We start from the raw sequence: 25,511 nt of genomic DNA, 5'->3' as shown, positions 1-25,511 counted from the left end.
ACATTACCCGATTTCTTTTCAGAAAAGAACAGAAATGGATTTATTCACTCCACAGTGACACACAAGGGCTAAACGATGATATACCGTGGACTAGCCTGTAAAAACTCGTGGGGGGACATTCTTCCATTTCGTGACCTGTTGGCAATGCCAGGGATTGTACCGCATTGTAGTTTAATATTTTCTTGCAGTTTTGAGTAGATTGCTTTACATTCATGAGCCACTCCGCGATTGAACATAATCTACTTCCTGAGTTCAATGGTGCATGGCCTCACAGGTCTACATATTCTGTCCCTCTGTTCTAGAGAGTTATACACTACATACACTCTTGTGGTCATTCCCGCAGGATTACTAGTTTCCTGGTATTGAGCTCTTCCGTTTTCTCAAGAGAAAAAATCTGCATGGATATGAGATCTCTGAGGTTCAGTGGTTCCAATGTTAGAAGCTAAACTTTGAGTATCAGAAGTTATTGCCGACACATTTCTGTGCCCATTCTCGTATTTATACGAGTTTGAACGTTATTGTAAAACTTCTAGTACCAGAAGCCCCTACAGACGCTGATGTTCGCGTCATCGAGACGCGCGTCTATTTACGTGCGCTAGACACCAGCGCCGGTGCCTCCCCATCCAGCTCATTCCAGACGGAGGTACCGACGGATAGGTAAGCGCTGAGTAGATGCGGCGTGTTTGTTTGTTTCTATACCTTTGCTTGACACTCCAGTAGTCGAGTCTTAGAGTGAGTATACATTATCAACGAAACACTAGTTCCGCGATAGCCACTCCTGTTGCCCAATTTCAATACCACAGTGAGTTCTGACTTTGTTTCTGAATTTGGCTTTGAGGCACATTTAGCGGCGCTTCTGTGTTTGTAATAATAATACGAGCGCTTTCGTAATTTGGCTTATTACATCTATAGCCAAGACTATAAAAAAATGTTTTTACTAATAAGTCATTTGTTTGTTCTTAGCCATGTTCCTATCGTTAGGACAATAGCGTAGAGATTTTATTTTATCTGACCAGCAATTTTTGCTTGGTATGTACATCATTACACCCGTTTATTCTGATACAGAGCGGGGCATCTTTCATCTGAGCGGATGCCAGGTGGGGTGAGGCGTGACCCCCTACATTGAGGGGTAAGCATTTTTCCAATTAAGTTTTTCTTGTTGGTGATATCAAGTTGGGTATTTAAACTGATTTGTTATAATTTTTGACACAAGTTAGTTAGTTAAACTAACAATGAGAGCTTTTTAAACGTTATAAGTATTTTCACATGATTATTGAGAAAAAGCTTGTGAACCACGTTGTTGTTCTCCATCACAATCTCTGTCATTTACAATTTTTTTCTGTTTTAGGATTTACTAATCACTCCACGTACATTCGGGAGTGTTTCAATACTTCTATTCAAGTAGGTCATATCTTTCTTCTTTTTTTGTTTGGATTATTACACCAATTAGCAGTAGCTTGTAGATCTGGTTCTGACGAAAGCCTGATTGCTATTCAATCATTATGGCTGAAACATGTAGACCATCTTTGGGACAATAGCAGTTATTATTTCAAACTGCTTCCTGCACTGTTTTTAACTACATCACTTGGTCAGTCATGAATAAATTGTGGGACTGACCTAGTAGTTGTTTTTAACATTTGCACTCACTTTGTTTGTTTTTTTGCACTGCTTCAAGACCATTTGCCACTTTCAATCATATGTTAGCGACATCATACCATACCAGGGCTTGTGAATTCTGTGAACCTGATTGCCTTCCCCTGGTTCCATACACCACACGTGTCTCTAGCACTAGAGTTGTGTGTATGGTTGAATCCCATATGATGATATGCGCTATTCATAGTGGCTGATGGGATTCAATATCGATGGTATTATTCACAACTGTGCTTTTTCCTCCCTTTTAAGCGTTGTTTATTGCAATATTTGGCTCCTATCTTTTGACCCTGGTTATGTATAAAATGCTCCACTTGGTGTAAATTCCATGTATATAAATTTCATGCATGTGATTACTTCGGGAAATGCGATCACTGCAGGGCAAAAATGGGTATGGAGAGTGTGTCGATGTTTGCCCCATTGCGAAATGTCTGCAAATCATCGAAACCTGTAGACACTTAGCCACATTGCCTCCATGAACGCTTGCTTAGTTTTGAGCTCAAGGTTGCGAGGACCTGGAGCTGATCAGGAACCAGGCTACTGTGTCTTGCCCACCTCTACTGTGCGGCAAACATACACAGGCATGTTATGGGAAAACTACAGGCTGCTGGCTTAGATCAGATATATTTAATATTTCTGAGTGTGTTGAGTAAGAGACTGTACTTTAGCAATCTGATAATGTCACAGTGGGTGTTCTGTTTGAGAATGTGTACGTGTTATAGTATAATATGAAAAATGCTAATAAATACATATAAAGAAATAGTCTCATAGATTACGATTTGCTTAACATATTCCTACCAGCTGTGGAGAGTTAAACAAACATTTTTGTGTCATGTAACACTTTGCTGGGATGGCATCTGTGGTATATTTAAAGATTGTGTGCTATAATGTTTAGCTAATGGACGGTTTGTAAATTGTTTTGATATATTAATAGCTAGCAGACCATCATGCCGCCAAACCAAGCCCTTTTATTGCCATTATGGCACAACAGAGATGTTCTCTCTGGATCTTCAGATTAACCCTGACTTCCACCAAGCAGGCTCAGGGAGGTAACACTCGCTGCTGCCACCTGGGCCCAGATTAACTGAAGGGTACAAAGCGGCACCAATGGCAGCGGTGATCAGCATTCTAGCTCAAAAATGTTTTTTACACCAAAGGTTGACCCTCATGCAGTACAAAACTGTCAACCTATTCAAGGGGACTTGTCGAGTGGGATCAGCGCAAAAACAATGGGGCATATGTACAAGCCCCTCTCGCCACCACAGCTTCACTTTTTTTTTACGCTCTGGTGGCGTAGCACCGTTTCCCATATTTACAAGGTGCCGCTAAGCCACTTAACGTGGCTTAACGCCACCTTGTAAATATGTCCCTTTCCACCGCAGTCTTCTGTGGCTAAGGGGCATACAATGGGTGTTGCTGTGGGCGTTCAACCTTAACACCCATTGCTTTTTGACCCTACCCCAGATTTACAAGGCTGAGGCAGCGCCAAAAACAGCGCCATTCTAACGCCATGGTTTACCAGGCGTTAGAATGACGATACAAGGAAAAATCATTGATTTCTCCATGTTTTAGCTCGAGCCTAGCGCTGCGCGCATGTGCTGCCCTAGGAAAACGACCTCTTGGAATCACTCTGGACTTTTCACATGCTCGTGTGTGTGTTTTCTTTTTAGCATTTTTTCTATTGGGCTTTGCATGCGTCTTTGTAAAAAGACAGGGCGCAATTGGGCAAAGGCGGGTGCATGTCCCACCATCTGTTTCGAATTATCGCGCACGCACTTGTTTCCATTTGCCTGTCTTGCGTTCGCGTTAATTGGCGGCCACGTTCACTTTTGCGGCCGCGCGTTTCCTGAAAATTCTCATAGATGACTCCAGCAACGATTGATGCTACGCTTGTTTATAAAGTGAGGGTCTGGGAGCCCCGTGTCCCATTATTAGGGAGAGAAGTGTTTTCTGAATGTCAGGCTCCCCCTTGTCATGCAAGTCCGACCAGCCTCCCCTCGTGCACAATGAGGTCATCTCCACCCGACAAATCTACATCATGAGCATGTCATGTGCATATCAGCGCCCTTAACCTGCACTGCCCCCCTCCTGTGACCCCCACCTCTCACGATGCATGTGGGCACCAAGACAATTCCACTGTTCCATGCCATGTGCACACCAGTGCCCTCAGTCTGCCCTGTTCCTCATAATACTCCTATGCCATCTATCTGCGAGCTTGCCCCTCCCGCGCGTTCACCTTGCACGATGTGGGCCCCTACACCCTTCCATACCCTGAACCTGACACTACTATGTAGATATCGCTGTCCTCCCCATGCTCAAATCTCACCTTCCTCAACACATACCCTTGCACAACATGCGCACGCACCTTCCAGCGCCTCGGTCTTCGTATGTGGTGTGCTCTACTCCCCTCACACTGCCTGAGTACGCATGCTACCCTCCCACCTACAAGCACTTCCTCCCCCAAGAGTGCGCGCATCCTCATCTCACTGCCGTTCCCGGACACGGGCACCATCCACCCCTCCTCTCACGACAATGTGCAGGCTATCCTAGCCCCCCCGATTAGAAATACCCTTTTGTTGGATAGATGATGTGCCAGCAGAGCCCCGCCCAGGGTGCCATCATCAGCTCCCCACACCACAGGCATATCAGCCCCACAGAACGCAAGCAAGCCCATCATTCCCTTTCACTGCCTTAACCTTCCTCTTCACACATCGAGTAATCCCCATCATCCATCCCTCTGCACAATGCCCACCTCACGGCCGGGTGTCCTTTAGCAGCCCTTCACTCGCGAACAGCCCCTAACACAAGCAGCACAGGCCAGCAAAGGCCCTTTCACTCTCTCTTCCGGGTGCTCTCCATCCTCCACACCCTCCCTTGCACACTGCCCATTTCATGGTTCGCTGTCCTTCGGCAGTCCTGTCCTCGCGAGGAGCATCGTCACTGCCTTCAGCCCCTAACACAAGCAGCACAGGCAAGCAAAGCCCCTTTCACTCGCACAGCCCAACCCCGCACTCACCTCATACTGAACCAACTCCACGTCCTTGTCCGTCCTTTCACCAAATCCATAGCACTCCTCAAATGATCTTTCCTCCATACTTACATTGCTCCTCTGTCCTTTCACCCACAGCCCTTCACCCTCCCCATCCACTCTCCTTTCAATTGTCACCAAGAGCCTGTCGCTCTCCATTGCCCGTTCACCCAGATCCCACGGGTCTCCGCTTCACCTAGCAGCTTCTCTTTCCTCTCACTTTTCACACAAAAGCCAATCCCTCTCACCCGGTCACCTTTCCTTTCACGCTGATTCCACTGCTCTGCGCATCCTGAAATGTCACTGACAACACACCGCTCTCATCCTTTCACGCTGAGCCCAGGGCCTTCCTCGTCTTAATATTTCCCCGCGAACACATCGCTCTCATCCATGCCATTTCTCGCAGAGCTCATCGATCAGTTCACTTTGTCGATGTTCCCAGCCAGTGGGGCATAATGACCTGCATTTCTAAACACTTATAAGGTCCCCAAGGCGAGACCTATTGACTATGTCAATGCTTGTTTTCTCTTTCTATGTGTGCTACATTCTTCAGCACACATAGAAAGAGCAAATCACCGTGAATGATTGTTTATGTGCAGGAAGGTGTCCCTTCCTGCACATAAACAATCACTCCTGCAGCGCAGGCACCCTTGCAACATGGTGACAGGGTGCCTGCACTGGCGCTAGGCAGCTTTTTTTGCACCAGCGCTAGGGCAAACTCAGTGGTGCACCGTATTCTTGTGAATATGGTGCATCCTTGAGTTTTAGAAATGTCAGAGCGACATGTTTTTGGTAAATATGCTGCAATATGTTTTGTCACAAAATGTGAGATCTACTGAAGTAGCTGATCTGGGTTCGAGTGATAACCTAACGGCTAGTGAAACTGAGCACAGGTAAGAAGTTGTGCAGTACATTGACGAATATAAGTACATGTAACGCTTGCTTTGCACGAAAGCACACATCTTACACATCTGACACCTGTGCGACTGTCTAAGTATAGCAATTTTATTGGAGGGTGTAACTCAATAACAAATCCAACGCTAGACACTGATGAGTCACCTGCGCTTCAAAGCGCAAGGCTGATCACCACACAGAGCAGCCATTCGCTCCACAAGCACCACCGATCACTATAATTTTTCATGCAGAACTCCCTTGTCTCATTGATAATACACCGGGATCCTTGTGTGATCAGCAGGTCACAACGTTGAATCTTGGCAAGAGAAACCTGGCCTCCATCCGAGGTAGGGAAATTTGGTAGATAGGGGAACTTGTTATATATGGATGCATGACACAATTGTAATTGCCATTTATAAAGTGCATTGTCACCTTCAGGTCTCTAAGTGCTAAATTCCTCATGCTTTTACAATGCATGCCATTACAACGCTGGCAATACACTGAACGCGTTGTATCATGTGTTCCATTACCACACAAGTTGTTACAATGACTTGCCTTAGGGAAGCGCTGGACTTTGGAATCATATATATTACCACTCCAATCTGTGCATCAGTAGGGAAGGTGCTGTATTTAAAATCCAACAACACGTTCCCTACTGCAAGTCGTTGTAACGACTTGCATGGTAATGGAACGCATGGTTATGGAACACGTGGTAACAGCGCGTTCATTGTATTGCCCACGTTGTAATGGTACTGAGTAGTTCTGGCTGCGTAGGAAAGGCTATTTGCCAGTATTTATACTTCTTTGAAACACCAGAAGTAGAAATGAGGTGCTGTATAAAAAAATCTAGTTCATGTTTGCCATGGGGGTTGATTCTACTCCCAAAATGTAAAGGTTTAGAAGCAATTAAAGTTGCAGTAAGAGACTGACTTCTCAATATCTTGGCATTGGTTTTCTTTTTAAATCCTTCTCCCCAAGTAGTGTCATTTTAAGGATTTTTGAGCTCCTGGGCAAGACATATTTTGGGCCCCACTGTTCAGAACAACTTCGAATTTTAGTACGCATTTCCCACTAATCCAAACACGCATGATGCCAAACTTTATGGAATTATATGTTAAACTTTCAGAAAAGGAATAACACAAAACTAGTTGAAAAATATGTCTTGTCCAGGGATCCAAAAAATCCTTAAGATGACACTGGATAGAGACATTATTAGTCAGAGGTAAAGGTAAGCACAGAGAGAGAGAATGTAATGTATACAAATAGAAAAGACAGGGGTAAATAGAGAGAAAGGTCTCCTTTTTAGGGGGTCACATGAAAGAAGTGGGGGCTTTGGGCAATTGCTTACTTTGCCCATGCCGTAAAACATTCTCGCTCTTAAGCCAAGCTGCGAGAAGCACTGAGTATAGGACTAGTTAAATATTTGGTGGCAAAATATTGACCAGTGACAGAGCTATTAATCGCCAATATCCGAGCAGACTTGCATCTGCGTTTACACTGAGTGACCAGCGCAGACTTTGCACTGCCCAAACAGAGCAAGGGGGCCCTTTTGTACGGGTCAGTCTGTGAAAACGTTGGTGACAAACTTTCTGGTAACCGGTGCATATTCTGTGACCTGCGCAGTGTGTATGTGAAGCGGCCCCTGGAGTTTGTAGCAGCTCTCCCCTTGCACTGCTTCGAGGCGCGGGCTGGAAGTGGTTAAAATTCAACATTCGATGGGGATGAGAGACTCTCTGGCAGGGCAGTGGGCGGGGCCACGGCTTCTCTTACCTGCACTCGGGTTACCTGCCAAGCCGCACATCCTCCTCGGTGTGTGTGCAGTGATCGCCTCTGCCCGGGTGTCCCAGCACCTGCTGCGTGGGGGACGTGCGGGGTCTACGCGTCCCAAAAACGGGGGTCCCTGCCCCCGTCGCCGCTTCCACGTTGCGGTAGGTTCGAGGCAAAGTTACGGAGCAGCAAGGGCAGTGTGAAGCCATCCTCCTCGGCAGTTGTTTCTCGGTTACTGGTTAATGATTACACGTCTTCAGACGCACAGTGGCCTGCCTCCTTCGGAGTGATGTGATCCTCGGCACATGGGAGCTGTGACAGGGAGACCTGGAAACTGACCAGGCCTTGCGCAGATATTTGGACCAGGGCACCTGGAAAGAAGCACGATCCTACGAGGAGACATCCAGGTATTGTACTTTGATGCTTCAGTGAGAGCACAATGAGAAAGTGTGGGGTTTTGATTGTGTAAGGATGCACTTAGATGCGATGGTGGTATTGTGTGGTTACACCGAAATAGTGCGCCTCGACCTTCCTCCGTTGTATTGTTCAATTATGATGATAGAAAAGTGTACTGACAATTTGACATAAATTACATTCATGATTCGGCTATGGTGTGCACTGAGGTGTTGTGCTGATATTAGGCAACCACGGTACGCTGAGCTATGAGCCATTATGATGCCATGAGAGGACTGAGCTATGTGCCATTATGATGCCATGAGAGGACTGAGCTATGTGCCATTATGACACCATGAGAGGACTGAGCTATGTGCTGTGCCATTATGATGCCATGAGAGGACTGAGCTATGTGCCATTATGACACCATGAGAGGACTGAGCTATGTGCTGTGCCATTATGATGCCATGAGAGGACTGAGCTATGTGCCATTATGATGCCATGAGAGGACTGAGCTATGTGCCATTATGACACCATGAGAGGACTGAGCTATGTGCTGTGCCATTATGATGCCATGAGAGGACTGAGCTATGTGCCATTATGATGCCATTAGAGGACTGAGCTATGTGCCATTATGATGCGATGAGAGGACTGAGCTATGTGCTGTGCTATTATGATGCCATGAGAGGACTGAGCTCTGTGCCGTTATGATGCCATGAGAGGACTGAGCTATGTGCCATTATGACACCATGAGAGGACTGAGCTATGTGCTGTGCCATTATGATGCCATGAGAGGACTGAGCTATGTGCCGTTATGATGCCATGAGAGGACTGAGCTATGTGCTGTGCCATTATGATGCCATGAGAGGACTGAGCTATGTTCCATTATGATGCCGTGAGAGGACTGAGCTATGTGCCGTTATGATGCCATGAGAGGACTGAGCTATGTGCCATTATGATGCCATGAGAGGACTGAGCTATGTGCCGTTATGATGCCATGAGAGGACTGAGCTATGTGCTGTGCCATTATGATGCCATGAGAGGACTGAGCTATGTGCCGTTATGATGCCATGAGAGAACTGAGCTATGTGCTGTGCCATTATGATGCCATGAGAGGACTGAGCTATGTGCTGTGCCATTATGATGCCATGAGAGGACTGAGCTATGTGCCATTATGATGCCATGAGAGGACTGAGCTATGTGCTGTGCCATTATGATGCCATGAGAGGACTGAGCTATGTGCTGTGCCATTATGATGCAATGAGAGGACTGAGCTATGTACCAATATGATGCCATGAGAGGACTGAGCTATGTGCTGTGCCATTATGATGCCATGAGAGGACTGAGCTATGTGCCATTATGATGCCATGAGAGGACTGAGCTATTTGCTATTATGATGCCATGAGAGGACTGAGCTATGTGCTGTGCCATTATGATGCCATGAGAGGACTGAGCTATGTGCCATTATGATGCCATGAGAGGACCGAGCTATGTGCCGTTATGATGCCTTGAGAGGACTGAGCTATGTGCTGTGCCATTATGATGCCATGAGAGGACTGAGCTATGTGCCGTTATGATGCCATGAGAGGACTGAGCTATGTACCATTATGATGCAATGAGAGGACTGAGCTATGTGCTGTGCCATTATGATGCCATGAGAGGACTGAGCTATGTGCTGTGCCATTATGATGCCATGAGAGGACTGAGCTATGTGCTGTGCCATTATGATGCAATGAGAGGACTGAGCTATGTACCAATATGATGCCATGAGAGGACTGAGCTATGTGCTGTGCCATTATGATGCCATGAGAGGACTGAGCTATGTGCCATTATGATGCCATGAGAGGACCGAGCTATGTGCCATTATGATGCCATGAGAGGACTGAGCTATGTGCCGTTATGTTGCCATGAGAGGACTGAGCTATGTGCCGTTATGACACCATGAGTGGACCGAGCTATGTGCCTTTATGATGCCATGAGAGGACTGAGCTATGTGCTGTGCCATTATGATGCCATGAGAGGACTGAGCTATGTGCCATTATGATGCCATGAGGACTGAGCTATGTGCTGTGCCATTATGATGGCATGAGAGGACGCGGATATATTATGCTATTGTTAGGCAAAGAGGGTGCCCTGATATTCGGTGCTGTTATGATGCTGTGACTGATATATTGTGCAGTGATGATGCTAAAAGAGTGCGTTGAGATAGTCTAATGTTACGACGACACCGTGTAGGCACACTGTGGGACAGATTTACTATCCAGAGGGTGCACTGATAAACAGTACAGTTAATATATATGAGAGTGCACTGAGATAGTGCCCTGCTACGAAGCTTTTAAGGTCGGAAATCAGTAGATAAAAAGAGGCACCTAAAATGAATTCAAAGATACAGTAACCTTAGCATAAGCAAATAATTATTTATTGAGAATATCCTTATTTCTCTCAACCATAACTTACAGTATGAACTAATTTTTACTAATTTGTACGGATAGCAAAGTCCAATTCACGTATAACAGTTGTTAGCAATATAGCAAAACAATTCAATGAAATTAGCATCAGTTTCTTGCGCCAAAATAGCAAACACGTGTTTCGTCACTCCTGTTGCTTTTTCAAGGCTGTAAAAAGATAGAACGTAAAACAACATTATCATAAATAAAAACAATACAATGTCTGTAATAATCATCACAGACATGATACATCATAATGCGATAGTTGCAATGTTTGGAAATACAGCATAACAGATACATTGAACCAATACATTCCTAAAAAAATCATTCACAGTTTATTACTGAAACATCCCAAAATGTACTTCATATAAAAAAACAATATTACAGAAATGGGAGAGAGATTAAAGCTAAACAACCAAATGTAAATTACAAATTTACATTTAATTTAAATCCTAATCTATTAGTATAGCAAAGCTCTTTAAAAAACCATCATATCCAATCTAATCACAATAAATAAAAAAAACATGTTTTTGCCAAAAGTGAAAACTAAGAAGACGGTTAAATCTTTACCTTCCACCCACAAAAAATGTGGCAATCAATATGCGTACAACTTAACTTCACATTCCAGTCAAACATTCTTATGAGTTGGTTCCTCCAGATTAAACCAACATCCACAACATTCACATCTCCAAGTGTATAAAAATCGGGAAACACCTTCTTTATCGTCAATTACTTGAATTATAGGAAATAATACAGAGAACCTAAACAACGCGGATGACTACCACAATTGTGACAATATGATGAAGCGCGTGCAAGAGGGTCTATGTTCTTCAGGTACCTTAAAATATGATGGATCTCAAAGAATCATCACCAACTTAGGCAGACAGTGTGCTACCATGAGCGTGCTCTGAGACAGTCTCTGTAATGATGCTCTAAGAGGGTGCACTGGTATATAGTGTGATGTTATGCTGCCATGAGGGCGCACTGATATATTGTGCAGGTAATATGCTGTGAGGGTGCAGTGAGGTAGTGTGCTGTCAAGATGCTCAAAGAGTGCACTGATATATTGTGCAGTTCAGATGCTATCAGAGAGCACTGATATAATGTGCTGTTATTCTGCCATGGGGTACACGGATATATTGTGCAGGTAATATGCTGTGAGGGTGCAGTGAGGTAGTGTGCTGTCAAGATGCTCAAACAGTGCACTGATATATTGTGCAGTTCAGATGGTATCAGGGGGCACTGATATAATGTGTTGTTATTCTGCCATGGGGGTGCACGGATATATTGTGCAGTTCATATGCTATAAGGGTGCACTGATATAGTGTGATGTTATGCTGCACTGATATATTGTGCAGTTAAGAAGCAGACAGAGTGCTGTTATGATGCTATCACGGTGCACTGAGGCAGCGTGCTGTTGTCGGTCGTGTCACAGGAGTGCACTGGGATGGTGTGGTGTGCTGTTATGACGCTATGAGTGTGCTGTGTGGTAGTGTGCTGCCACGAGGCTGCACTCGGAAGCTGTGCTGTTAAGATGCAATAAGGGTGCAGGGAGATAGAGTGCTGTTATGATGCTATGAGTGTGCTGTGTGGTGCCACGAGGCTGCACTCAGATACTGTACTGTTATGATGCTATGAAGATGCACTGAGGCAGTGTGCTTTTATGGTGCTGTACTGTAGCTCTGGGAGCATGTAGTAGTCATGAAATAATGGTTCACTGAGGGAGGAGGGTACTGTTGTGCGGCCCTGAGGGCACGCGATATACTGTGCTGTTATGAATGATACTTTGAGGGAGCACTGCACTGATATATTGAGACATGAAGCTTCTGACGGGCTCATTGGTAAATTGCAGTCTTCACGCTGCTATGGGGCGAACTGAGATACTGTATTGTGCAAGGAAGCTCCTGGTATGTTGTGCCATGACGTTGATTTAGGAGTGAACTGGGATACCGCGTGACGAGTTTCTGAGGGGGCACTGAGACACTGTACTATGAAACTCTCACGGACGCTGTACTAGCGGAGTGGTTTGCAGTGTTGCTGCTATGAGTATGCATTAGAAGCTTCTGGGCGGATTTACAGATATATTTCAGTCTCTTCACACCCTGTCGGCGGCTCTGCATTAACGTGCCGTGTCCTTGCCAGAAATAAAGTGAGCCCTGAAACACTGCACTATGAAACTGAATCAGAATAAACTCGGCATATAGGACCGGCTGAATAAATAAATAAAGCCGATTGAATTCGCACCATCTCTCAATTATGGCATCACTTTTCGCAGCGCTAAGTGCTGTGTCCAAAGACACAATAAAAGCACACCTATGGTCAGTCACGCGCGACACCACAACGCCTCCCACAAATGTTCACAGCAAGTGCAACACCCGTCCAACCAAGCGCCATACCCACAGTGTAGCGGGCTCCCTAGGGTCCGATAATGTGGAGAGGCGTGTTTTGGGATGGTTGAGAGGAGGAGGGGGGGGGGGGAGTGTGTGTGTGTGTGTGGGGGGGGGGGGCGTTCTCGTTTACGTAATATGGAACACTTATTAGTGCCAAATAAAATACAACTAATTTCAACTCAACTAAGATAGTGCCCTAAAAATGTCTACATTGTTTTAGTCACAGTGCGCTTCGAATTGTGCACTTGTGGTGAAACGAGTCTCAGAGCAGAGAGCAGAGCTTAAGTGGCGCTAGGAGGCCTGGTTTGCAATTTGAAAACGTTCTACCCTCTTCCAGGTAACACCACCCGGGCGCCTTTCCCGGGTGGGTGTTGGCGCGAGCGACAACTGTTTTTACTGCAGCATAACAACATAATAAAAACACACAAGACTCGTTTCGCAACACAAACATGCCGCCTGCTCTGGAAGAGTCCTGGAGGTGGTGGGAAGATGCAAACAAGTTCTCGGGGCATAGGCGGCGCGTTTTGAATAGGGCACGCGCGCGTTCCCAATACCTCATTAACTTCACGTGTACACGCAGCCACGTTAACGTGACTCATCTGTGTTTGGCCGATGTAAACAGACACAGGTGGAATCACACTGGCTGTTCTACAGAGGTAATTTCCATAATTATGTCACCTGATGTACTATTCAAACCCTTCAGGGTCTAGCGGCGAGAGCCTCAGTACATAATTTATAAGAAAATAAGTCCCCCAGTTTCTCCTTAAAAGCCCTCTGTGCTACCCAATGCCGGAAATGCCGAATCCCAAAGCTGCCTAGTCTTGTTTATATCTAGAAAAAATAAAAAAGTGATGGGTGGGATGCTGGAGTTGATCTCAGCCCCTGGTAATCCTTCGGGCCTAAATCCAGACCTCTTCCTGTGCCAAGTCAGTCTTTGTCCTCCTCCAATAGTAACAATCCAGTCCAAGCAGCTATTCCATGCCACCTCTGGATGGGCGCAGAGCGCATTTCCCTTCCTAGCTTAACCAGCAGAGCACACCTCACATGCCTTCTAAATATGTTTGTTTCGTTGGTCAGTGGGCGTGGCATTCTATCTGACTAAATATTGATGTTTCTTGGGCACAACCCGCCCTACATGTCTGAGAAACCAAGATTGTTGGTTTAGTGAGGCTCCACTCCAGACGTCAGTCAGAGAGTGACGTCTCAAAGAGTATTAGGAAACAAACCTCTGTGTATAAATCATTTTTACACTCTGCCTCCTTCTGACGAGGCAATACTCTGAAAACAGGAAGGGCGCCTCATGCTCATCTCAGAAACATGCTAGACTGCTTCTGAGCACAGGAATGTACCTATTTTAACACATGTCACAAGGGACTCTCAGGATCATTGGCCTAGGAACAGGATCGGGCGATTCTGGGTTAAGGCCTCTCGGGATCATCGGGTATAAACCAGGATTGGGTGATTCTGGGTTAAAACCTCTCATGATCATCAGACATAGACCAGGATTGGGAAATTGAAGATTAAGACCTCCCACGATCATCGGACATAGACTAGGATTGGGTGAATAAGGATTAAGGCCTCTTGAGATCATCAGGCATAGACCAGGATTGGGTGATTCAGGGTTAAGGCCTCTCATGATCATCAGGCACAGGACAGGATTGGGCGATTCAGGGTTCAAGCCTCTCACAATCATCAAAAGACACACAATTGATGGATGGAATGCAGAACCAATCAATACATTCACCCCCAGTCAAGAGATCTGGGTTAAACCCATCATTCTTTTGCTCACCATGCCACCCCAGTTTAGACCTATCCATATGCAAATCAGTCTTGGCCCTGCGCCTCATGGGAACAGTCCATCCCAAACTGCCAAGCCAGGTCCTCCCTGGACCGGAAACAAGCATCCTAGGACCGGTTTCGGGGTTTCACCCCTCTTCATCCAGGATAGCTTGAATCCAGTAGCACAGTTGAGCCCGGGACCCACGTCTGGGCATACCCGGCGCACTTAGGGCGAGAAAGCAAAAGACACACAATTGATGGACGGAATGCAGAACCAATCAATACATTCACCCCCAGTCAAGAGATCTGGGTTAAATCCATCATTCTTTTGCTCACCATGCCACCCCAGTTTAAACCTGGCCATTGTGTGTCTTTTGCTTTCTCACAATCATCGGGCAGAAAACAGGATTGGGCGATTCAAGATTGCTTTGCCCCGAATAGGATTTGACAGTTCAGGCAGGGGCGTCGCTACCATTGGTGCAGAAAATACAGTGGTACCCGGCCTCAGAGCTCTAAAGGGCTCATTGAACCCTGACAATTGCTGATTTTACTACACCAACAGCAGTCAAAGGGGATATTCTCATTGCCTGAACCAGGGTCCATGGCACCCTTGCAGTGCCACTGAATTCAGGGTTATGTCTTCTGACGATAAACCACAAAACAGGATTTAGTGATAGTGGCTTCAAGTGTACCTGCCTCCCGCGATCGTTGTGCATGAAACATGCTGAATCTCGACAGCTTCAAAGATGCAGGCAGGTCAGAGAAGTAGCAGTTGGAAGGTCTCCATCTTGACTTCTCCACGCTTGTCAAAAGAGATTCATCTGAACTTGCCTTCTGGCTGCAGAAGAAGGTTCTCTCCACACTAGGCAGGCTGCCACCATGGTCCTTTAGCAGCAGACATTCTTACCATCAGCAGGAGAAAAGTCCTTCCCCATAAAAGGGGGAGAGCCACTGATTCTTCCTCTGGTCATCTTCCTTTCAACTGGTGTGCAGAACATACTCAATCAATCAAGCATTTGTAGAGCGCACTACTCACCCATGAGGGTCTCAAGGCGCTAAGGGGTGGGGAGCTGCTACTGCTCGAACAGCCAGGTCTTGAGAAGTCTCCTGAAGGTCAGCAGGTCCTGGGTCTGTCGCAGGTGGATGGGGAGGGTGTTCCATGTCTTGGCGGCAAGGTTGGAGAAGGATCTGCCGCCGGTGGTCGTTCGGTGGATTCGTGGAACGGTGGCGAAGGCAAGGTCAGCGGAGCGAAGCTGGCGGTTGGGAGTGCAGAAGGTGAGTCGTTTGTTGAGGTATGTTGGTCCGGTGTCATGGAGTGCTTTGTGAGTGTGGGTGAGGAGCTTGACGGTGATCCTCTTGTTGACGGGGAGCCAGTGCAGGTCTCTCAGGTGGGCAGTGATGTGACTGTGGCGGGGGATGTCGAAAAGGTGAACTCTGGATATGCTGGAAGGAGGAACTTGCATCCTGGTTCAACAGAAGTCACAGACGCTGCCTTGTGCATCTTGGCTCGGCTCTATGTAGGCCTCTTATGGTGTCACCAGCAAGGTGTGGCCGCTACTGACCCAAGAAGCATGAACTATGGCCCCATTGTCAGGGAAGTGGAGCTTCGAAATTTTGCTTGGCACAGGGCACCAAATATGTTTGCACTGTCCGGATGCCATTCTAATATTCATGGGCCAGTTTTTGTAACAGAACCCAAAGAGACTTGTCCACATAAATGTATTCAGAGAATAGAAACAGGTGCACACTGATCACAGAACTGTAGTCTGACACAAAAGAGCAATACCACTCACTAGTCACACAGCACATCTCCTTTAAAGTGAATGCCAATAAGTTCAAAGCATAGAATCATTTAGGGTCTAGAAACCAAAACCTATAAACTAAGGGCCTGATTACGAGTGTAGGTGCTATTTATCTTACCTGATAAATAACCATACCACGGGTACTTTATTTATCGGGTACATTAAGTAGCACCTATTGCGAGTATGTGGGGAATAACGAGGATTTTGGTGTTTAACGCATCAAAATTCACATGATACAGTAAATACCATATGCTTTTCCCCCATTAAATTTCAGTAGGTTTGACCTGCCAAAATTCAACAAAGGTTGAATTATTTAACACAACTGATAATTATTAGATGCGTTAAATACCTTCAAATTTGTAATTCCTACACATCCGATAATTATTGGATGCGTTAAATACCTTCATACTTGTAATTCTGTCGTATGCGTAATCACACGTTTAGGCACGGTTCGGAATTAACTGACCCACTTGTAATCAGGCCCTTAGGTTCAGTGCCGCTGAATGCAGCAGTCAACTGGTTCCACTGGGAGGTTCTTTCTTGGAACTGTCACAAGTCAGTCATTTACTGATGGTAACAGAAAAGGATTCCCTCCCGTCCCCATGCAAAGTGCATTCATTACTTTATCTTCAGGTTCACCAACTGACTCTTATTTCAGTTTTCCATCAACTGCTAAACTGCTCCTAATCTATTTTTTCCTGCTGGACTTTGGCACCCTGTCACCCTCAACTATGCCTAAGCAAGAACATTAGTGCAAGTTCAGCAAAAAAGTGCATCACCCTTTCATCCTGTAGTCAACCTTTTTTTTACATGTAACATCTGTAATGTAATACTTTAAGCAGCTTCGAGGTTTGACCTTGTTAAGTTATAACCAGTACTATTGCATTTGTGAGTATATAAGAGGCCAAGAAAGCCAAGAGCTGTCCATGGCAGCTACCAAAGAAAAACAGAGCACCCCTGCTCGTTGCCTGCTCTGTGTGCCTCTGCGCATCAGCTGTACCATTACAAAGTGCAGGTGGGCATTACTCTTAAGGGAGAGACCTGAAGCGCCCGGGCCCTGCTGCCACTGTACCTGTCAGTAGCATACGGGAAACGGCCTTTACAACGAGTTTTTTTTTACCTCGCTGTGTCTTTACCATGCATTTTATAGCACACATATTTTTACCACATGCATGCCTTTACAACGCATGCCTTTACCACACAGTTAAGGTAAGTTGGGGGGGTCTCCCCCTACAAATACATTGGTTTTATATATAAAAACAATGCGTGGTAATGGCATGCATTGTAAAGGTATGTTTGTGGTAAAAACATGCGTGGTAATGGCAGACAATGTCTTTACCTGCATTGTCGCGTCGTACAACCGTAGCATACACAACACCTTTAGATGCACCCATCACCACAAAATAATACAACACATTAAAGTACACTACAGCACTTTACCTCCAACTCTGCACTTCTACAGCAAGGCTATAACTACACAACAGCACAACTGCAACAGAACTCTAAAATGATATGTCTTTTTCTAGCACTCGTGCACTATTTAGACAAGACAGAGCCAGTAGCTGCTTCAGTAAGGTCTACACCAAGAGCCGGGCATGGAGATCTAGTGTTTACTGGTGCAGCTTGGGTTTCCTGTTCACCCACAACTTTGCAGAATAGCTGCTTTCAATATGGCAAAGCCACATGGCACCCGCTTAGCAAAGCTTCAGTACTTTCAGCCTAGCTGCAGCAACTGCTAAAGGCACGGAGATCCCTATTCCTTGGCCGGGATCTCTCAAGATGGCTGCAATCTTCTGCCAGGGCGGCAGAGGCCACAACCTCGTTCGACTGGCTGGTTATCATACTCTAAACAAGGTCCCCTGCATCCTGTCAGCCTTTTTCAAGCTCACTAGTCAATAGCATTTTAAAGAAAAACAAGGATACAGGGAAAAATTGAAGACATACTTAGCAGGACACTCCCTATCTCCCCAAGAGAACACCGCCCAATCCTATCATCTATCTTATGCTCCTTGGAAAGCCGTGAAGGCCAGAAAACTCAGGGCTTCTCCTTGAGAAACACCTGATGGTGTTCATCAGTTATCAGACTATCTCTCACTGTAGCAAGGCATTCATACCCACTGCACCAGTGAAAGATACAGGGACTTTCACAGTAAGTAAACCTACAACTCGCTGACTACATGCAACTAACTGAGAGAAGCTTTAGTCTCACAAAACTGGAAATAGGAGTTGTACAGCTCCATAAGTGCTCTGTTCCCTAACTTCATGTTTTTATCTGGGGGACAACAACACCCCCACCTCTTTGTTGGGGACTAGTGTCTGTTGCATCCTTCAGCCCTTACATGAAGCACCCAAAGAGTGCAAGAAAGCTGCTAGAACCCAACCCCTCGCCCAACACCACAAGTGCCCAAGACCCTGTATCTAAGAATAGAGTGCCAGAAAGAGAGACACATGGAGACGTTTTGAATGTCTTTTAAACAATACCCCGGGAGAGAGCCATGGACACTGCATAGACTCTAAAAGACAGGGAGAAGCCAAGTGAACCAAGGATCTACACAAGAAGATTGCACGGGTGGAGGTTCAGCCACGCCATCCCACTATAGCTGTGACTTTCCTCTTTGGGTTTCTTGTGGCTCAGAAGCAGAACTCTTACTTGTCATCCTCTCTAGGGCCATTGACGCCAAGAGGTTTTGGTGCCCTAAGCCCAAAGTAGTCATTGATGATTTATTAGAACATTGGAATGTTGAGGGCTCCATTGAAAACAATGGAGTGCTCCTGGCTTCTAATGGCTGGTAGGAGCCCGGAGCTCCAACATTCCAATGTTTGACTTTGTTCACAACTGTTGCTGTGAACAAAGCCCTCTCGGAGCCCAAGGGGATTTAAATACCCTAGGGCTCCAAGAGGCATTTGTTTTTACAAATTAGAACATTCTGCCCTCTAGGGGAGGAATGTTCTAATAGCCTTCGCCTCGAGCCTTTAATGCTGGAGCGGGCCTTTAATGGCCGGTAGAGCCTGCTACGGCGGGCTCTACGGCTATATTGGCACCCCCAGAGCTCCTATAGGTAAGCGGTCCAAATTGGGTGCGTGCACTACCCCTGCCCAGTCAGATAAATCTGAGCTACAGTGACCAGTAGAGAGGATAAGGATTTAGGGATATGCCTAGAGGATCGAACCTTCTGTTGTGAGTTAATTTCCTGATATTTCATCTTTAGGACAAACATAAATTGTCAGAAGGAAGATGTGTTTCTTCGCTGTGTGAGAGTGCATATAACAAGCAAAAGAACTCCCCTATCTCTGTTCGAAGTCTTGATATTTTGTGGTTGGGTCACATTTTTCTGAAGTGCACTCTGCAAAGACTTATTACTACAATTTTTGCCTAATGAACATCAGATTGTAGCAGCATCCAGTGCTGATCATGGACTGCATGGGATTAGAGAGACCCACAAACATTGAATTTAGCTAATTTAGCCTCTGTTTAATTATATTGGCTGAGGGACGCACTAAACACCAGTGGCTGCCCCAACATGTGCCACAAAGTAACTGGGGGCATATTTACAAGCCCCTATCGCCACCACAACCTCACTTTTTCAGATGTTGTGGTGGCGACAGGGGCTTGCTTTATTCACAAGGTAGCGTTAAGCCACTTAACGTGGCCTAACGCTGCCTTGTAAATAAGGCACCATTTCACATTATAGTTAGCGTGAAAGGGGAGGGCAATGGGTATTGCGGTGGGCGTTCCACCACAACACCCATTGATTTTGACGCTGCCCCCTATTTACAAGGGTGGCGTAAATAAGAGGCTTTATTTCTCCTCATTTTTGCTGTTTCCATGTGTGCTGCATTGTGCAGCACACATAGAAACAGCAAAACGCCATTGATTGTTTATGTGCAGGAAGGTGACCCTTCCTAAACATAAACAATCACTGAAAAAAATTACATTTTGCCAGCTTCTATGTGTGCCGCATTAAGTAGCATACACAGAAGTTAAAAAGCGCCATTACTGATTGTTTATATGCAGGAAGAGACACCTTCCTGCACATATTATTATTATTATTATATTATTATATTTAAGTTTGTAAAGCGCTCAGCTACCCATAGGTTTCCCGGCGCTAGAGACCAACTGAAAAGGGAAAAGTCAGGAGGAAGCTGTTACATATTGAATAGCCAGTTTTTTACCTGTCTACGAAACTTAAGGTAGCAGGGTTCAGTACGCAACCGGAAAGGAAGAGAGTTCCAGAGTGAAGGGGCCAACCAAGCGAAGGAACGGCCACCCACTCTGGATCTTTTGATTCTAGGGACCGAAAACAAATGCTGATTAGATGATCGCAGAGTACGGGGGGGGCAGTAGTGCTGTACCAAGGAGTTAAGATAGGACGGGGCAGAACCAGCATTTATTCTATGCATGAAGCAGAGGGCCTTGAATTTAGTCCGGCTTTCGATACGGAGCCAGTGCAGAGTGCGTAAAGAGTTGGAAGTAGAGGATGTATTGGGTAGTTTACAGAGCAGACGCGCTGCCATGTTCTGGACTGTTTGTAATTTACGAGTCACCTCTTTACAAGCTCCCAGGAGAAGAATGTTCCCGTAGTCCAGTCTGGAGGTGATTAAGGCCTGGACCACGGTTTTCTGAGTATCCTGAGGGAGCATCCAAATGATCTTACGCAACCACTTAATGATAGTGATACAAGTGGAAGAGGTCTTAACCACATGATTTTTCATGGATAGTTGGTCGTCAAAAAATAGACAATCATTCCCCTGCAACGCAGACAACTTTGCACTATGATGCACGGGTGCCTGCGTTGGGGCTAGGCAGCGAAATCAGCACCAGCGCAGGGGGAAACGCAGGGCGGCACCATATTGTTGCAAATACGATGAACCCTGTGTTTTAGAAGTGGCGGAGCGTGGTGTTAAGCCACGGAGGCTAACGCCGCGCTCTGCCACTTCTCTCGCAAATGTGCCCCATGGTGACAGTACTCACAAGTCCACTTCATATGGCTTGGTGGTTCCCTTGGCCATGGCCAGGGGAGATGGCTTAGTTATTTCCACATCCTTAGTAGAAAAAAAGGTCTTTGCATCAAAAACACGTTCTATGTTGTCTTCGCATGGTTTTCTATGTTGCTTTAATTTAGCAAACACTGTGCATCCCACTGGTGTACCGGAGACATGTGATGACTGAGATAGGAACCCAGGTGTAATACAGAAGAATAATGTAATCCCCAAATGACAGGTACCCTGAGGGTTCTCCTAAACTGTTCCTTCTGGAAGTATGGCGCTCCTCCTCGACTGGGATATCTCCAGGAAGGGCATTCAGCAGCTTTCCTCTCTAGCAGGGCAAAATCCTTCAATCTTTCTGACTTTCTTGCTCATGAGCAGAAAAGGCTTCACTCCTCTGCATGCCCTCAGTGTTCAGGACTGTGGCCGACAATATATTTAAACCCTCCCAGAAGAGTCTGGTTGGCTCTGCCTATCAGCAGGAAATGTCTCTCTGAATTCTTTCCAGACTTAGGGCTGACTCAGCCTCGAAGAGGTTTGTTACAAGGAAATAAATACAATAGTTGCTCGTCTACTTTTACACTTTCGTTTTTATTACAGCACGAACAATGCATTACAAAGTGACATTCTCAAAGATGAATAACGAATATCGTGTTTAGTTCTTTGTGATGAACTACAAAGGGAGGGACAGAAGGGGCTTTTTCCACTCACGGAGGAGTGGGAGGTCCAGCAAGAAAAAGTGCCCCAATGATAGGAATTACAAAAAGGAGAAATTTCTGCTGTTCCTCTAATAAAGAGAAGGAAGAGTCACGAAAGAAGGATGGATCCAACTAAGTCCACCATTTGTCTATGATTGGTAATCCATTTGTTGGATAATAATGCCCTCACACACCTTTCAGGTGTCATGCTTCATCATATGGGCTGCTCCTCGTCGGGCCGGCAGTGCAATGCCTAACGGGCTCCCTTTAAAAGGGGCTCTTTGGCGGATATCTTCTATCCAACTGCCGTATGGTGAAGTGCGGGTGTGGGGGCCTAAATGGTGTAGATGTGAAAAAGTGATGTAAAACAGGGTTGGAAGTGCCTAATAGGAATCAATTTTATTCTAAGGGCCTCCTTCCCTGATTAAAAACGTGTGTGTATAGCACTGAACAGAGTATAATGTTTCATGTAAGAGTGGCCTGTATTAATAATTAATGGTCAACATGTTTCTCGCATAGAGTTAGTACACTCGCGATTCTTCAGGACCTAGGAGAAAAAACTATCTACAAAAAGAAAGCTATAACTAAAATCTTCTTGGTTATAAAGTATATAGCAAGTCAGTGTCTCTTGACTAAAATACCTGTTATTGTCTGGAGCTACCCTATTCAGTAAAGGTCCAGACCACAACAGTGCTCGGTGGATTGAACATGAGCAAAGTTCCTCAGTAAGTAGGAGTTTTCATACCTCACGCTGTTCTATGTGACCTACCCTCTCCACCGAGTCCGGTTTTACATCACTTTTTCACATCTACACCATTTAGGCCCCCACACCCGCACTTCACCATACGGCAGTTGGATAGAAGATCTCCGCCAAAGAGCCCCTTTTAAAGGGAGCCCGTTAGGCATTGTACCACCGGCCCGACGAAGAGCAGCCCATATGATGAAGCATGACACCTGAAGGGTGTGTGAGGGCATTATTATCCAACAAATGGATTACCAACTATAGACACATGGTGGACTTAGTTGGATCCATCCTTCTTTCGTGACTCTTCCTTCTCTTTATTAGAGGAACAGCAGAAATGTCTCCTTTTTAGGTCTCGCCTGACCCAGCGCATGCGCTGGTCTGGCGAGACTTATTGAAAGGGCTCCAAAAAGTGCTACCAGGCCAGCCTAGAGCTACAGTGCATGTGCGCGGGCGCGCGCGCCGCGTTTTACCGCGATTACTTTCACTTTCGGCCGAACGGCCTCTTTGCATAGCCAATAGGTCTTGCTTTTGGGACCTTATAAGTATTTAGTTACGCAACTGTTGCATGGCTAAACACTTATAAGGTCCCAAAGGCGAGACCTATTGGCTATGCCAATGCTTGTTGTAGTTCTTTGTGATACCACGAACCATATTACATTCTACAGTACCTTGATGGCCCTCCAGGAGTCCTCGCTTTGGGACCTGGCCTGGTATTTTTCCACTCTGTTGCATGGCGTATGCCTCTACCTTTTTCTCAAAAATAGTGTTTCCAATCAAAATTATTTTTATCAGATGTACCAGATTTGGATTTACTTGCTGGTATGAGGGGAGTGAACCGCATTATACCCCCTTATTATTCCACAAAACCCTCTTAAACTCAATCAATCAATTACTACGATTTATTCAGGTGAATTTCAATAAAGTCAATTCAACATACATTAATGCGTTCATCAAAATATTTACAAATCTTCATTGCAATAAAGCACATTCAATTCCTTATTATAGGGCATTCTCCCTTTTAACAAGGAGCATACCTGCACAAAGTAGTTCTCTTCAGTGTTGGGGAATACTGTGGTAATGCATATGTTGTTTGAAACCACGACCAACCAAAACAATCAATGACAAAGCCTAGAGGCTGGCAGCGAATGAGGGACAAATGAGGTTTATCAGTATTTGTTCAAGCATGAGGTGGAGAATGGTATCTTCATCATTGTTTTATCTTCGTAAAAGAGCTTATATATTGTTTTCAACAATTATATGGCAAATATTATTGGTAGCACTTCAGCACAAGTATCCAGCTTCTGTTTATTCATCCGAATAGCTGTTTGTAATCTGATGTGGTTTGAAACAAGGGTTGGTCCTGCCTTAGTCATTAAGTGTGGATGGTTGATTGGCAGAGGGATCACTGACCTTACATAATTTATTCTCTGAGTAATGCTCATTTTCATTACATTCACCTTTACCTAAAGTGACAGCTGAAGCTGTATTTCGGGATGCCGCAGCTCTTGTGATAAGGGATTATGTAGTAATCTCTTTATGTGATGCTTTTGCAGCCCTTGAAATTCATTTGATTCAGCATTTGTTCCAGTTTCTTATGAGCAGTGGCCATAGGCCATCACAATGCTTTTATATTTCGACATGCACACACCGGGTTGTTGCACTCAGTCCTACCGCTTCAATATGTCTCATTTAGTCCTATCCCTTTTCATTCTCCGCTCAAACCTGTGATTCTTTAGTGTACACATGGCAAAAAAGTGCACATTAGTAATTTTGGAAAAGGGAGGAAATATTACTGACAACAAGCAGACTGGACATTGCTGACAACTGGAACATTAAAATGCTAAAATGTTAGGAAAGGAAATGATTGAGGCAAATTGGATTCAACAAAACTCAAAAAAGTGTACCAAATACTTAGGGCCTCATTATGATGTCGGGCAGAAAGCCTCACAGTGCGATGGGTAGTCGTGCCTTGGGTGTTCTGGTGAGTGTTCTCACCTAACACCCATGGCATTTGACACATTCCCACACTATAACCTGAGAATGTGTCAAAAGCCTATGCCTCCCCGGGTGTGGCGTAAGTGTTGTTTTCGTGAGAGAAGGCGTCCCCTCCCCCACAGAAACAACCTGATTTCAAAACAGACCCAAGGGTGCCTGCGTCGGCGCATGGCAGCCATTTGTACTCCAACACTGTGGAAGAGGAGAGGAATGTGCTGTATCTCAATACAGCGCATTCCTGCCCTCTTCTTCAACGCAGGGCAGCGCAGCAGGAAGGCTTCCGGTCTTGCCCTACGTCAAAGTATAGTAAATGAGGCCTTAAGTGTGCAGGCTACTCGCTGCATGCCCCCCAACGAGAGCTTGAGCAAAAAGTAAAGACATTGGGGCATATTTACAAGGTCTGGCGCATCTCTGCAAATCAGCAAAGATGCCCCGGAACACTTGCGACAGGCAAAACCACCTGTGCGCCACCACTGATGCGCCGCATTTATAATGCGGCGCGCCGTGGCGCCCAGATGGGCAGATGCGTTTCGCTTCCCCCGTCGTAAAGGCGGCGCATTGCTGGAGTCGCATCGCAAGCGCGACACTGCTCCAGCAAGACTCGGGGGCGCCCTATGCCTAACATGCTGCGTCACTCCTTGCGCCTGCTTCAAGCAGGCGCAGGGTTTTGACGCAGCATGGCCCTAAAAGTGACTCAGTGAAATCTTGTAGATTTCACTGCTTCACGTTTACGAGGCGTACCTGCGAGGGAACGTCCTCCCTGCGCTGTAACGCCCACATGAAACCTGACGCAGGTTTCATGTGGCGCAGGGCTTTACAACGTGATGCACCTCCCTAGATGCTTCATGTTGTAAATAGGGCGCAACGTGGCGCAAGGTTTACGCCGCCGCTGCGTCACAGAAGTGACGCAACAGCGGCACAAATGAGGCGCAAGGGG

At 45.8% G+C, this 25,511-nt stretch overlaps 2 protein-coding genes across 3 annotated transcripts in view; one reads left to right on the top strand and one right to left on the bottom strand.

Annotated features, from left to right (window-relative positions):
* Positions 1-7,558, bottom strand: part of LOC146797986 (uncharacterized) — a 284,680-nt gene extending 277,122 nt beyond the window's left edge. Inside the window, exon 1 of one of the 2 annotated variants that reach the window (XR_014968578.1) lies at positions 7,343-7,558. Coding sequence is in view for 1 of the 2 variants with exons in the window: in XM_085625216.1 (XP_085481342.1) it covers positions 7,343-7,373 (31 nt within the window). In the remaining variant the exon portion in view is untranslated. The remainder of the gene's footprint in view (positions 1-7,342) is intronic. The other variant, XM_085625216.1, reaches the window with a different exon arrangement.
* Positions 7,318-25,511, top strand: part of LOC146797985 (nesprin-2-like) — a 229,303-nt gene continuing 211,109 nt past the window's right edge. The window contains exon 1 of the mRNA XM_085625213.1: positions 7,318-7,746. The gene's annotated coding sequence lies outside the window, so the exon portion shown is untranslated. The remainder of the gene's footprint in view (positions 7,747-25,511) is intronic.

This window comes from Triturus cristatus, chromosome 9 (genome assembly GCF_964204655.1).
Source record: "Triturus cristatus chromosome 9, aTriCri1.1, whole genome shotgun sequence".
Taxonomy (NCBI): domain Eukaryota; kingdom Metazoa; phylum Chordata; class Amphibia; order Caudata; family Salamandridae; genus Triturus; species Triturus cristatus.
The sequence above is the reverse complement of the archived record's forward strand: the minus strand, read 5'-3'. Positions and strand labels throughout refer to the sequence as shown.